Raw genomic sequence first — 13,249 nt, forward strand, 5'->3', positions numbered from 1 at the left:
TTTTCAACAACAGCAATACTACTACTACTAATACTACTACTACTACTACTACTACTACTAATAATAATAATAATAATACTACTAATAATAATACTACTACTAATACTACTACTACTACTACTACTACTACTACTACTACTACTACTAATAATAATAATAATAATATAATAGCGACTGAGTCTGGGCATTTTAGTTGAATTTAATTAGCCTACATTATATTTCATTTATTTTTTTCTACAAAGCTTTTAATTTTAGGTTTATTTCCACAGTTCCTGTACAGCACCTTTTAGCTCCATGTTGTGCACACGATAATAGTCATTAATAACTTTAATAACTACTAATATCTGATGAATCTAATTGAGCACTTTTACCAGCGTATCAGCTCCCTTTAAAGCGGGCGCACGCTAATGATGTCACTCCATGGCGCCGCAGTGCTCTGAGCTGGTGAGCTGAGCGCTGTAGCGGCTGTAAGTCTCGCACTCGGACCTCTGACCGCCCACCGTCCTAAAGGGGTCTCTCTCTCTCTCTCTCTGTCTGTCTCTCTCTCTCTCTGTGTGCGCGCATTCGCTCGTCTGGGGGAAGGTTCTGCCCTGTCGCCCTCGCCATGACAGAGGACGATGATCTGATGCCAGCTTTGAGTTCTGATCAGACGCGCAGCGACAGCGGTGGGCTGGCTCCTCCTGAGGGGCTGTGCTGGGGGTCGGTGCTTTCCTGCCTCCTGCTCGCCTGTTCATACGTTGGAAGTTTGTACATCTGGAAAAGTGACTTGCCGAGGTATCGTTTCTCTGATCATCCCGGTCCATCGGTCATAACCCGCCCGGAACCGACCGCTGCTCTGAAACGGTGTTTAACGGCTGCCCCAGTGAACTCGAGAAACCGCGAGGACTGTCTGGTCCCTCTTCTGTCCTCGGACGGGTTAGACTGCGCGTCAAAGAGCGATTTCACCGGTTTTTCTAAACTCTTTAGAAGTGAATAGATCAGATGTAAACAAAGTCGCTCAGAGTGGTTTGATGTGAAATGCTTTAGTCTTGAGAATCTCTTCACCGTGGTGGTGATTAGAGCCAGAGGTGTAGTGCTTTTTAGTGCCACTAAAGCCTCTAAACCAGTGGTCACCAACCCTCCTCCTGGAGTTTAGTTCCACCCTGCATCTAACATGTCCTCCCCTTACCCAACACAAATGCGTCTGATCCAGCCAGTCCAGGGTTTGAGGTTAATTCACTGGAGCAGGTGTGACCGTGTCATTCAAACTGCCGTCCACAACAAGAACGACCAGGACCAGGGTTGGTGACCACTACTCTAAAAGCTTATTCACAGAGAGCCATTGCTTGAATTGCTCACATACACACTGCCTGATGCCCGAGACAACGTGTGAGAAGCATCATAAATTAAACACTTATTAGTATCAAAACATCGTCAGAACAAGACCGTGCATCTCCATAAAGGTAACTTTGCAGAAGAAGGAAAACCATCCTTAACTTTCAAACGGAAGGTAAAGAAACAAGATTTTAGTCCATCATTTCTATCAGTCCATTAGTCATGAAATTTCACACGCTCTGAAGAGTGTGTCAGTGAATAACGACGAAAATGAAGACGCAAAGTTTTAAAAACGCAGAAGACGCACGTCGGTTCACTAATCATTTTGGATTTATGTAAGATTAAATAGCATACTAACCATTCACAGAATGAGCGCCCTGGTTTTGGTAAACCAGCAGTTGAAAGCTTTTCATAAGTCGGGAAAGCAGAAGATGGTCATTCCACTAGTTACTACATAGAATGTGTTTACTGTGGCCTTTTGCCTTTGGCTGTGACAGCATGTCACAGGTCAATAGCCTAGGACTGAATTGCTGTGTAGCAGCCTTGAATTCCAGGTGACACGGTTGTGAAAGTATCATCTTGAATACAAGGTGTGACTTTTACATGGTTTGACAATGGAAATGTGTAAAGCTGCGAGGTTCAAGAAATAGAGCCGAGTTGCCTCTTCCTAATGTTGCTGATGACTTTCTCCTCAGTGTTGGCATAGCAGTGATGTAGCCTACAGTTCACTGGTCTGACTAACAGTTCTCATGATTCTTTTGTTGACAGTTTAACAGCTTCAGTTTGAAATGCTGTGGTCAGGTCTCACTCGAAATTGCTCAACTCTTTGGCTGTAGTCATAACTAAATGTCAGTAGGTAAATAAATGTGCAGGTCTAATCAGACCAAAAAAGACTCTTTGGGGTTGGGGGGGCCACCAGTAATCCACTCCAAGAAAGAAGCTGCGGGCTAATTAAAATCTACCCAAGGGCCATAGACCCCCTTGATATAGGCTACAACTACAGATTGTGCACAACAGGTTTTGCTAAGTCTTAGCAAATGTTTTGTTTTGAGGTATGATTCATGTTGACTAAATTGTGCATCTTTGTGTATGTTTGTGCCAAGGGATCATCCTTCAGTGATAAAGAGGCGCTTCACTAGTGTGCTGGTTGTGTCAGCTCTATCACCAGTCTTTGTGTGGGCATGGAAAGAAGTCACAGGCATTCAGGTGAGATCTCACTGATATACTTTTTATGACTCGTAGTTCCTGTTGAACAAAGACTTCTCAACCTGCAGTCTACTGCAGAGCTGCTGCACCTGTAGCGCTTCCAAACTTTCACAAAGTGCCTGCTCCCTTCTTCAGTCTTAGCCTGATGAGTAATAAAGTCTGGCGCATTGTGTATGTTGTGTAACACAATGTATGTTACACTAAAGCTTCTACAGGTTCACTCATTGTGGTGTTTCTTACATATGTTGATCTTCAAAAAGGCAGATGTTGACAGACATGTCAGACTGCCCTTAAGTCTTGTGCTTCAGGTGTGGTTTGTCTGAAGTACTAATGTAAAACAGACTATAGCCACACATATGAAAAGTCATATTGTCTCTGCATACCTTCTCTGGTATCTGCAGCAGAGAAATTGTCCTGTGCATTAGTAATGGTGAAACGTGGCATGTGAATTGGTAATTGTACAACATAGTTTTGTTTTTTAAACATGGCAGAGGCACATTCAGAGTCATTGTAAAGTACTCAGACAAGTGGCCACACAAAACAGATGTTATGCGTTAATGCACCAAGTTTCAGCCCTTTTATAATAGCACTAATTCACTTAAGGCTTGTAGCTTATCACTTTAGACTAAGACATAAATGAAATCTATAAGCTCAGTTGGGCCAGAGTGCAGTATGGCTCAGAAAGGTCAGAGAATATTATCTCACTTATGCTTATTATAAAATCTGTACAGTCAGTCATTTTTTGCTTGCTTGACTTTTGTTTACGTCTTTTGATTTTATGCCAAACATGACATATCAGGCCAACTGAAATTCAGCAGTGTATCCTCTCCTGATTTGTCTAATTGAAGGGAATCGTACTGTAGATCCAAGTGCACCCTTAATAGCCTTTTTGGGTTCCTAATCTGACTCTGTTTTCTACTACAGACAGGTCCCTCTTTACTAGCTCTAATGGGAATCCGATTCGAGGGACTCGTTCCTGCCATCATCTTGCCTCTTCTACTCACCATGGTAGGAAACCTTTATCTTTCAGAATATTTCATTGGGAGCATGAGCACTTTCTCTGAGGAGTTCCCCAAAACAATGTAATGCTAAAATATTGTAAAGTAGCTTGTAAGTTTCAGTGTAAGCTTGGCAGGTTTTCAAAAGCATGTGCTGCTTGATGTCCTTTTTTTAATTGTACAAGCCACTGATTTCCAGTCTTCCTAGCAATGTGTTTTATTTATTTATTTATTTATTTATTTATTGTGTGTCATTTTATCTAAGGCATTTAATTCCTAACAGATCTGAAGGTTTTTCCATCTCTACATTCACTTTCTACTTCTCAATCACGGATGTCTGTGAACAATGTTATGCTGCATTTCTGACATAGTGGTCGTACCACGTATGATGGCATGCAGCAATACATTGCACTAGTGCCTTAATAGTAGTAATATTTTATATGTATAATAACAAAATAGATTTTATTTCATTGTAAAGTGTGACTGTAGAGTGTTTCTACTGTGCATATGACAATAAAACTCTTGAATTCAAACACGAATGAATTTGTTGAACCTCTGTGAAACTGGCAGTGTTCCAGTCATGTGATGAGTTCGCTTTGCTGTCTCAGGTACTATTTCTGGGCCCTCTTATCCAGCTAGCTATGGACTGTCCCTGGGGCTTCATAGATGGAATCAAAGTGGCTGTCGGTGAGGAACTTGAATCGTTCATTACTTACAAAGTGTTTGTGCATGTCTTCAAGTTTTATCAGCTTTGCTCTTAGACACCTTTCACAGGGTTGGACTGGCATGAGATATTTTGCTGGAAAGAGACTGTCTTGATTTATTTAGTACTGCGATGAGGACAACAATGCAGGTTTTTATTCCAAATTTCGTGTGAACATCTTTCTTATGTAGTTGTAGATCACATATGTGGCCGTGTTGCCATCATAGGAAGTTGTTGTGTGTGTTTTTTTTTTTTTTTTTTTTTTTTTTTTAACATCAGTGATGGCAAAAATGTATCACAATACTTCAAGACATTTTCACAGTACATGATGTGTTCTGACACACAGATGCAAGGTGCAGTTAAGGTAAACAGCCACCGAAAACTATCAATACAGTGAATTGTAGTCAATGTTTCACATACTGCACTGCGCTTAATCCAGTTACACAAGTCTAATGATGCTTTCTCTGCAATGAAACATGGAGTCGGTCAGCATTCTTTGAGTGCTGACTATATTCACAGTATGCGTAGAAAAGCGTACCATTTGTCAAGAGAAAAAATATATTATGATAAAAAATAAATATTGTTATATTGCCTATTTTTATTTTGTCACATTTTACATCACATATCACCATTATCCAACAATAAGCTGCTAAGAGTCTGCTGATTTTAAAATCCTGCATATCAAGTCCACCCACCACAGCGTTACTTTGAAGTTCATTACTTTGAAGTTCTGTTGCATGGCAGAACTAGTGGAGCTTAATGGTTATCTTCCTTCTTGCCCACAGATCCACGGTTCTGGGCGCTGTGTGCGAGTGATATGCGCTGGTTGAGGAATCAGGTGGTGGCCCCGCTAACTGAAGAGCTGGTGTTCCGAGCTTGCATGTTGCCCATGCTGGTGCCCTGTGCTGGACCCTCCACAGCCATCTTCACATGCCCACTCTTTTTTGGTGTGGGTGAGTGTGAACTATTATTTTCAGACTACATCTCTGTGAAGATTAGAGCTTTAAGATGGCAGGTTTGGTGTGGTTTGGCTGTGCATTAAGGCTGGCCCAAACTGCAGTTTACAGGCTTTAAATACTCATCCTTAAAATCAACCTTAAAATCAACCTTAAAAACCTAAAATTCACATTTGTTCATTTTAGAGTGATTTTTTTTTTTTTATAATCGCAGAATTCCAGATTTCAATAACAAATGGTTTTATACTTTTGTACCTCTCTTTTTACGATGGATGTACCAAAGATGCCAAGAGACAGATGATGTAATGTAGGGGTGGGTGATATGGCAAAAATATGATACTTTTTCACGACACACATGTGCAGCATTTTCGGAGGTTGGAACAGACAAAATAGGATTTTGTCACATACTATAAATACCACTAAAATACAACAAATCTTCAGTTGTTTTTTTGTACATCTTACAAAACCAATTATTTATATTTAGTGTTTTGACAAACTGCGCTGCACTAAATGCAAATAAACAGGACTAATTATCTTGTAATGAAACATGCAATTGGTGTTCTTTAAATTCTAAAGATATCCACGATATGCTCAGAAAAGAGTGTTGTGACAAAATTTAAATAGTGTCATATCGCCCACTCCCACTGTAACATTGTCAGATAACCAGTGTCTGACTGGATTTTTGCTTACCAAGATTGTGGCTGTGATATATGGATGTAAAATCTTTGGTTTTATAGTCAGTTTAGCTGGTTTAACGTTGTTGAATACACAGTGAAGTTCATGGTCCATTGCTAACGTAGTGGTCCAAGTTTAGTCCCATTGCAAGTAAAATAACTTTGATAGGCAAACCTAAATCATAACTCTGCTTCTTCACCTGATTGTCATTCAGCAGTCAAAACTAGACCCTAAGAAGTTACTATGTATTTGGCCGTTTGTATTTGTTTAAATATTGTTTGCCATGTTATCTCTCACTAACTAATCTTGCTTCAGCCTTTCAAAGAAAAGGGGTGACTTGAGAAATCATAGGGGGATTGTGGCTGTGTTCAGCCTTTAGCTATCGTTACCTGGACGATGATGTGAATTTATTTAATTTATGTTTGTAAAATAAATAATCAGATATCATGTACGTTTGTAAGTAATTGCCAGTTTCATCTGGTTTTATGTTAAAATGTTTTTAAAATGTGATATAAAAGCCTTTAGGTCTAGAATTCTGACGAAGCTTCTGAATACTAAATAAGGAATCAGATGCCAACATAACGAATGAGCGTCTTCAAGTTATTCAGGCAGCCTTACTATGAATTGATATGATCTCTTGATGTTCTGGTTTATAGTTTATAGTTAATTTGGTTTATATTTCCTTCTGTGCATGTCTTTGATTCCAGCACATTTTCACCACGTGATTGAGCTGCTGCGTTTCAGGCAGGGCACCATCTCAGGGATTTTTCTCTCTGCAGGTACGTTATGCTTCAGTTAAAGAACTGTAACCTCCAGATAAGCTTCTAGTTCATAAAGTTCCAATTTTGCCCCATAATGCATTATGGCTGTTTTTCTTGCAGTATTTCAGTTCTCCTACACTGCAGTATTTGGAGCGTATACTGCCTTTATATTCCTCAGAACAGGTACGTTTGTTTTTTACACACAACTCTACTACTAACAGTTTTTCTGATTAGGTATAGTGCAGGCTGTAATTGAATTGGTGCACAATTTTTTGGCTATATTCTATAGCGGTAGATGTAAGTACGCTCATGGTCATTATTTTCATCATCATTTATGGAGTACAGAGCCAAAACATTGTTTCCCTCTCCAGTATGGATGGAAAATATGACGATATTCATGAGTATCATGATAAATTCCAGCACACTGCATTATAATAGACTTATAGAAGCTTATAGTGGATATCATTAGTATTTGAAGAACACTGAACAACTACATGTTTCATTACAAAAACAAAGCTTAATTATTCCTGTTTAACTGAATTTATTTTAGTGCAGTTTTTTTAACTGTTATTATTTTTATATTAATTTTCAAGTGTGACACCACTTTTTTTTTTTTTTTTTTTTTTTTTTTTTTGTCTGTTCCAATGCGTTAGGCCTTTGGGGCAGCCTTACTGGGGGTCATTTATACGATCATTTATGTGTTATATTTCTGCTATATTGCATACTACTGCTCTCCAGTGACGTCTGTACTGTATGTTTGTGCTAGTCTCTTTGTGGTATAATAATCATAGTTTTGTAATTGTCTGGATAAAAATCTACATTTTGTAATTATGCTGATATTTTAACTTTTCCATATGAGCCGTAGTTTACGTTTTCAGTATTTTTTCCCTACAAAGCACTTTTTTTTTAGCAAGATAAAGATAATAATTATTTAAAGATGTAACAGTGCATTGTGACCTTGTGATATTGCAGCACAAAATTGTGATAAGATAATGTGTATATACTTTTAATTGTCCCATATAATGTGGTTGCATTGTTTCAACACAAGTTTGCAAACAATCGGTGCAAATCAACAGATCACTACATCATTACTACTGCTTCCCAACTCTAGTGTTTTTAGTAAGCTGCACAACAGCATGACATTAGCCATAATTTTCTTCATTGCCAATTTTCTACTTTCAAATTTCGTTCACAGTTATGACGGGATCTTCTGTTCTGTCTTCTGCAGGTCACCTAGTTGGCCCTGTGCTGTGTCATTCTTTCTGTAATTACATGGGTTTCCCGGCTGTGAGTACGGCTTTGGAGCATCCACACCGTCTCACCGTTCTGTCCTTCTACGTGCTGGGAGTGCTTCTGTTCCTCATCCTTCTCTTCCCCATGACTGACCCTCTCTTCTATGGCTGGCCCACACCTGTCTGCACCCTGACCACCACACTGGGCTCTCTCTGCTCCTGATCCCCCACATCCTCTCCACTCTCTGCCCTGGCGTACACCCTTTCCTTCATTCTGCTCTTCTTCAGAATCCATGCTCTTTTCCTCCTGAGAGGCCACCGATGCCTCCAGGCTGTCTGCTCTGTAGTGGGCTTAACAGGGAGAACAGGGGCCCTGTGGGGAACAGGTATGAGAACTCTGTGTTTCTGTGGATTCGGTGGATGAAGTCCATGTACTCGATGTCTTCAAGTTGCAGCAGCCACAGCTCAGCCACAGCTCAGCGCAGTGCAGCAGACACCATCAGAATTGCCACCGACATCGAGCACCGAGTACGTTGTCAAATGAAGTTGTGATGAGTCCGACTTTGAGTTTGATGAAGACGGGTATTTATACGTTGCTGCATGTTCACCATGTTTATATGACGATATTTGTATATTTGGAATTGGCCGCATTTGGGTAAAGAGTTTTATGGTTCCACTAGAAAGACTTATACACTGTATTTTGCATTTACCGCAGGAGATAGACAACTTCTTGCATTTTGTTTTTCTTTTTGGATTCTTGGCTCAAATTGACACATAAGCTGCTTTTGTCTGGTGCTTTTACTTGAAGAACTGGGTTCAGATCTGCCCTGAAGTTCTCTGAAACCTTCAGCTTTTCTCACACACTTTGTACCTAAGAATTAATCCACAGGACATTGGTCATTAACAGCTGGTTTGGTTTTAAATTATTAAAATACAACAAAATTTTTGTCATTAGGAACTTTATTTTTTTAAGGTATTTGTATATTTGAAGCATAATGTTGTTGGAATTTAAAATTCTGAACTGTGTGCAGAGTAGCACCCTTAGAGCATCGCCTTATGGCTAGATTGTCCATATAGCAGACCTCATTTAATTAAAGCACTTGCATAAATTAATGGTACTCGTACTATGGGTCAAAGCTAACTTTTCTGTCAGGCATTTACAGAATATACCAAGCTTTATGGATTGTAACATACCATGCACATATAGAATTTGTCGACCAGTAATGAATATTTTATGCACAACCTTAGGAATTGCTTTTACATGTACGTACCAAGGCATGTTATTACTACAATAACCAAAAGTAGGTTTACACTAGGATTTGATCTCAGGCCATTGCTTTGCCAAGAAGAAAAATTCAGTGCTTTAACTTGTGTAATGACATACAGCACACTGCGTCACATGACTGATGTGTACTTTGGTGCCTGAAGTATTTATCAGTGCTGACATTTGCATATGACTTGCATATGATGCCCCCTAAAACAGATTGCTAACTATCCATCTTTTTCATCGTGGTGTGACTATTAAGCCTTGTTTTAGTTTGGAAGGTGGTAGAATCTTGTGAGCCCTTTGTTATAAAGTGCTGGAGAAAACTGACCACTACCCTGCATGCTGCTACACTGCTGAAATGTGGACAGAAACGTACACTATCAGTTAATGCTGGCATGAAATTGCTCTGATGCAGAAACTTACATCTGCTATTTTGTTTCGTGTAACGTGTTGCGTATATCTTGTAGGTCAGCATAGATGGAGGCGAAGCACATTTGTTCGGATAATATGGGTATCTTTTTGCAATGCTTTTATTTTTGGCTGTGTGCTTTCATCTGGAGTGTAAACTGTAAAATCTATACTTTTCAAGAAGAACCACAATAGGATCATTTTTAAAGTTAACATTTTGGATAGTACTTCCACTTCGTTCCTTCTTTAATCTACCCATGCTTAGCTCATGATGTTGCATTGGTTTGTTTTCAGTTTTCACAAAGTTGACTGGTTCAAATAGGTGCTATATGTGTTAAGCTAGTGAAACGCTGTGAAGTGTGTAGTTATTGTTGTTGCATGTGTGAAAGATCATTTAATCAAAGTGAATTTCTAGCAATAAGAACAGGTGGGACCAAATCAGGGATTTCCATGTTGTTCCAGTTTAATGTTTGGCCCTTCCTATTTGCAAAATAGTTGTTATAATACCAGGACAATGAGTGACAGTTTGTCACACTTGAACCACTGAAGCAGAGGTACGAGTGGTCGTTGCCAGCACTTGTCATGTCTGAAATAAGCCAGCCTGTGGTTAGCTATCACAGGACTGTTGTAAATGTGCCATAGTGTATTGGATCAACTAGCTAAACTGTGCTTGACGAGTTAAAGCTTGATCTAGGAGTCTTAAAGGACAGACCTGTTTACATGTGGAGGAAGTTATCTACCAATGCTGCTCTGGATTCAGTTTGTCTGCTGCATATTTACTGACTTATCACTCTGACTGCCTCGGCTCAGAGGCTGCTGCTTTGTGCTGGTGTGCTTCTTATGCATTTTCAGTCACCAGAGGGAGCCAGAGCACTGTGTTGTGTAGAGTTGTTTTTCTTTTCTTTTTTAAGCATAGCTGTCAAAAGCCCATAATTATTAACAGCAGACAGTGAGACAGCCTGTCTGTGATTTAGCCCTGAGTTATCTAACAAACAAAGGCATGTTGCGTTTGAAGTATTTTTCTGCCTGTGTTGGTGCAGTCCCAGAACTAACTTGCCTGACTGGTGGTTTAACCCCTTAAACTCTAAGTTGGTCATTCAGTTGTTCAGTGCATGAGTCATATTAGTATTAACAGATGGACAGATGTTTAGATTAGACCAGTATTTCAAACAAATATTTAAAATCTTGTATTCTGGAAGGGCAGGATGTTTAGGTGATATTGGGCCACTGGTCTAAAATGCATTTGTTATTTATTTCACTGCATTTGTTCTCTACAACCAAATTTTATATTTCTCTATGATGCTTATTCCAGGTAGATTTCTGCACATTGACAAAGTTTATGTATCCATATCAGCAATTATGTACGAAAATATTGGATTTCAGCTTCAGCCCACAATTCCCATGCACCCCTAACAGTTATATCTTGTCTCGTGAAAGCATCTTAAACCCTGGTTGGACTGGAGGAGTGTTAGCTGGGGATGTGCTGTCATTCAAATAATTACTGAAGAGATGTCATTTTAATTTAGTACGAATCTGCATTGTCTGTAGTTTTTACTTATTAGAAATTATTATTAAATAATAGTTTCGGGGTAAATGACCTTCTACAATTTGCCAAACCTAATAGAAAACAGCACCTCCTTTTTTTTCTTTTTCTTTTTTTTCTTTCTTCTTTGTGACCTAACTGCTAAAATGGAGCTTGATTTGACCCCTTAATCCTCAGATTCATGACAATGGGTGTCAGCCCACACTACATCTCATTTAAAAGTCTCCTCCCTCAACCAGTGTTGCATTTTGTTTATTTATTTATTTATTTTGGTGCCATCTTTGCCATTTAGTAGCATAAAATTGCATTCAGAATTGGTGCCTGTTGCTCAGCATTGACATGAATGTCTGCATGATGCTGTTGCAATTTGGGTTAATTTAGGGAAAATTACAGTTTGAATTGACCGGTCAACTCGCACACAGTTGACCTTACTGCACCTCTTCTGGTTAAACTAACACATCTAGAATAGGGCATTAGAATTAGTCAGCATATTTAATACAGCTCATTAAGAGGCTGTTGTAAGAATACTGTGAGGTTAATCAACATATTTCTAGACATTTTTACACAAATCATAAACAAAATAATCTTGCTCTGCTGGCAGATTTTCTTTACTTAACAGAATAACCTAAAATGTACATTAAAAAGTATAAATGCCTATTAAAAAGGATGAATATTCTTACATCAGTCTAAGATGCTTTCACAAGCCATGATGTTATTTTTTTGTAGTATAATCTTAATCTTAAGGCTCATTCTGTGGCTACTGAACAATTCCTAGTAACTACTAAGACAGTACTATGGAAGTATTTGTATTTCAGCATTTAGGAAGGTAAATATTAGTCAGCTAATGGGTCCTCTGTGTTTAAGGGGTTACATCTGCCTGGAGTCATTTTTACTAAATTAAGGTCAGTTCTGAAAACAATAACTGAAACAATGGACTGAAACAATAACTGTTAACTTTTTGTAGGGCTGGAAAACTTCTCCCATATGGCTGAGTCAGGAATTAGAGCTTCGCTCTGTGCTGCTGGCAGACGTCCATTTTGCCTCTTCAGTTTTCAGCAAAGTAAGAAATATGGCTGCTCTTTAGTGGAGAAGCAGGCTGTCACCCCGTTGATTGATTACCTGTGGAACTGAAGTATGTTCCAGCATCCTCTGTGTGCTGAATATGCATCAGACCCTCTGTCGCTGGCTCTCAGTGCACTCTCAAACCTGCAAAACTTCTTTGTTAGTTTGTTTCTCAAAAGGTTTGATTTAATAGTGTCTCGTTGGAACTGTAGTCAGTTGGATTGCTTAACCTAAACAGCTTTTTTCCCCTCCTCAAATGAGAATAACCTGTTCGTCTGCACTGCTCCTTTGCTCTCTGAATGTGTTTGTTTTCTTTACTCTGTTATTTTTAAAGAAATGGTTTCCAACCAAACATTTGCATCTGCTGTGAGCTCAAGCAAAGACGCTTTGAGTGCACATCTAATGTATGAACAGGAGGAGCAATAGACATTAGAATCTATTTTTGCAAATTAAAAAGTAGCAATGTACTATTTCTTTAAATAGAAAAAGACCAGTGAGCATGTTTTGAATTGTGGGATACAGCTATACAAACGTACTGTTTTTTTTGATGAGACTGGTTGTAATTATCAATACTTCAAATGTTTATACTGAGGACTTATATTTTATAATCAAATCTATTTTGGACTTACATGTATAGATGATGTACATGCAACAGGCTGTTTTTGACTAAGGCCACGTGCAGTGCAGTTTGCTGCGCCTCACAGAAGGACATATATTTTATGACAATCGTTTTGGGGTCTTTCAAATCACTCTGCAAAAACTCTTTGCAAATAAACAGAATTTTGTAAACCAGCTATTCAGAGTCTTCATTCATCTGCCTTGTCTCAGAAGTTCATCATCGTTTCATCAGTTCAGCCTATAAAAAGCTTCGTAATTGGTTTTATAAGTAAAAACTTATGCACAAAGGTGATTTTTATTTTTTTTTTTTTTTTTTACACCAACACAGATCTCGCTTCATATTAACTTCTGCTTTTTTTTTTTTTTTTTTTAAAGCATTTTATTTATAGATTTTCATTTGACAGACAAGGTAAGAAGAAACAATCCCTTTATATCCTGCCCCCCCCCAATGCCATACATGTACATAAAGGTGTATATAAAATGCAAATGTATATAAATATACATAG

The 13,249-nt window shown here is 38.7% G+C and overlaps 1 protein-coding gene across 1 annotated transcript; it reads left to right on the forward strand.

The window, feature by feature from the left end:
- The first annotated feature begins 435 nt into the window (after positions 1–435).
- On the forward strand, positions 436–12,917 carry rce1a (Ras converting CAAX endopeptidase 1a). The gene is made up of 8 exons (XM_017719983.1): positions 436–774; positions 2,418–2,520; positions 3,445–3,528; positions 4,127–4,205; positions 5,007–5,174; positions 6,560–6,631; positions 6,734–6,796; positions 7,842–12,917. The coding sequence occupies exons 1-8, from the start codon at positions 605–607 to the stop codon at positions 8,066–8,068; spliced, it is 966 nt and encodes a 321-aa protein (XP_017575472.1). The 5' UTR covers positions 436–604; the 3' UTR covers positions 8,069–12,917.
- Positions 12,918–13,249: the final 332 nt, after the last annotated feature.

Source organism: Pygocentrus nattereri, chromosome 2 (genome assembly GCF_015220715.1).
Source record: "Pygocentrus nattereri isolate fPygNat1 chromosome 2, fPygNat1.pri, whole genome shotgun sequence".
In the NCBI taxonomy this organism is placed as follows: domain Eukaryota; kingdom Metazoa; phylum Chordata; class Actinopteri; order Characiformes; family Serrasalmidae; genus Pygocentrus; species Pygocentrus nattereri.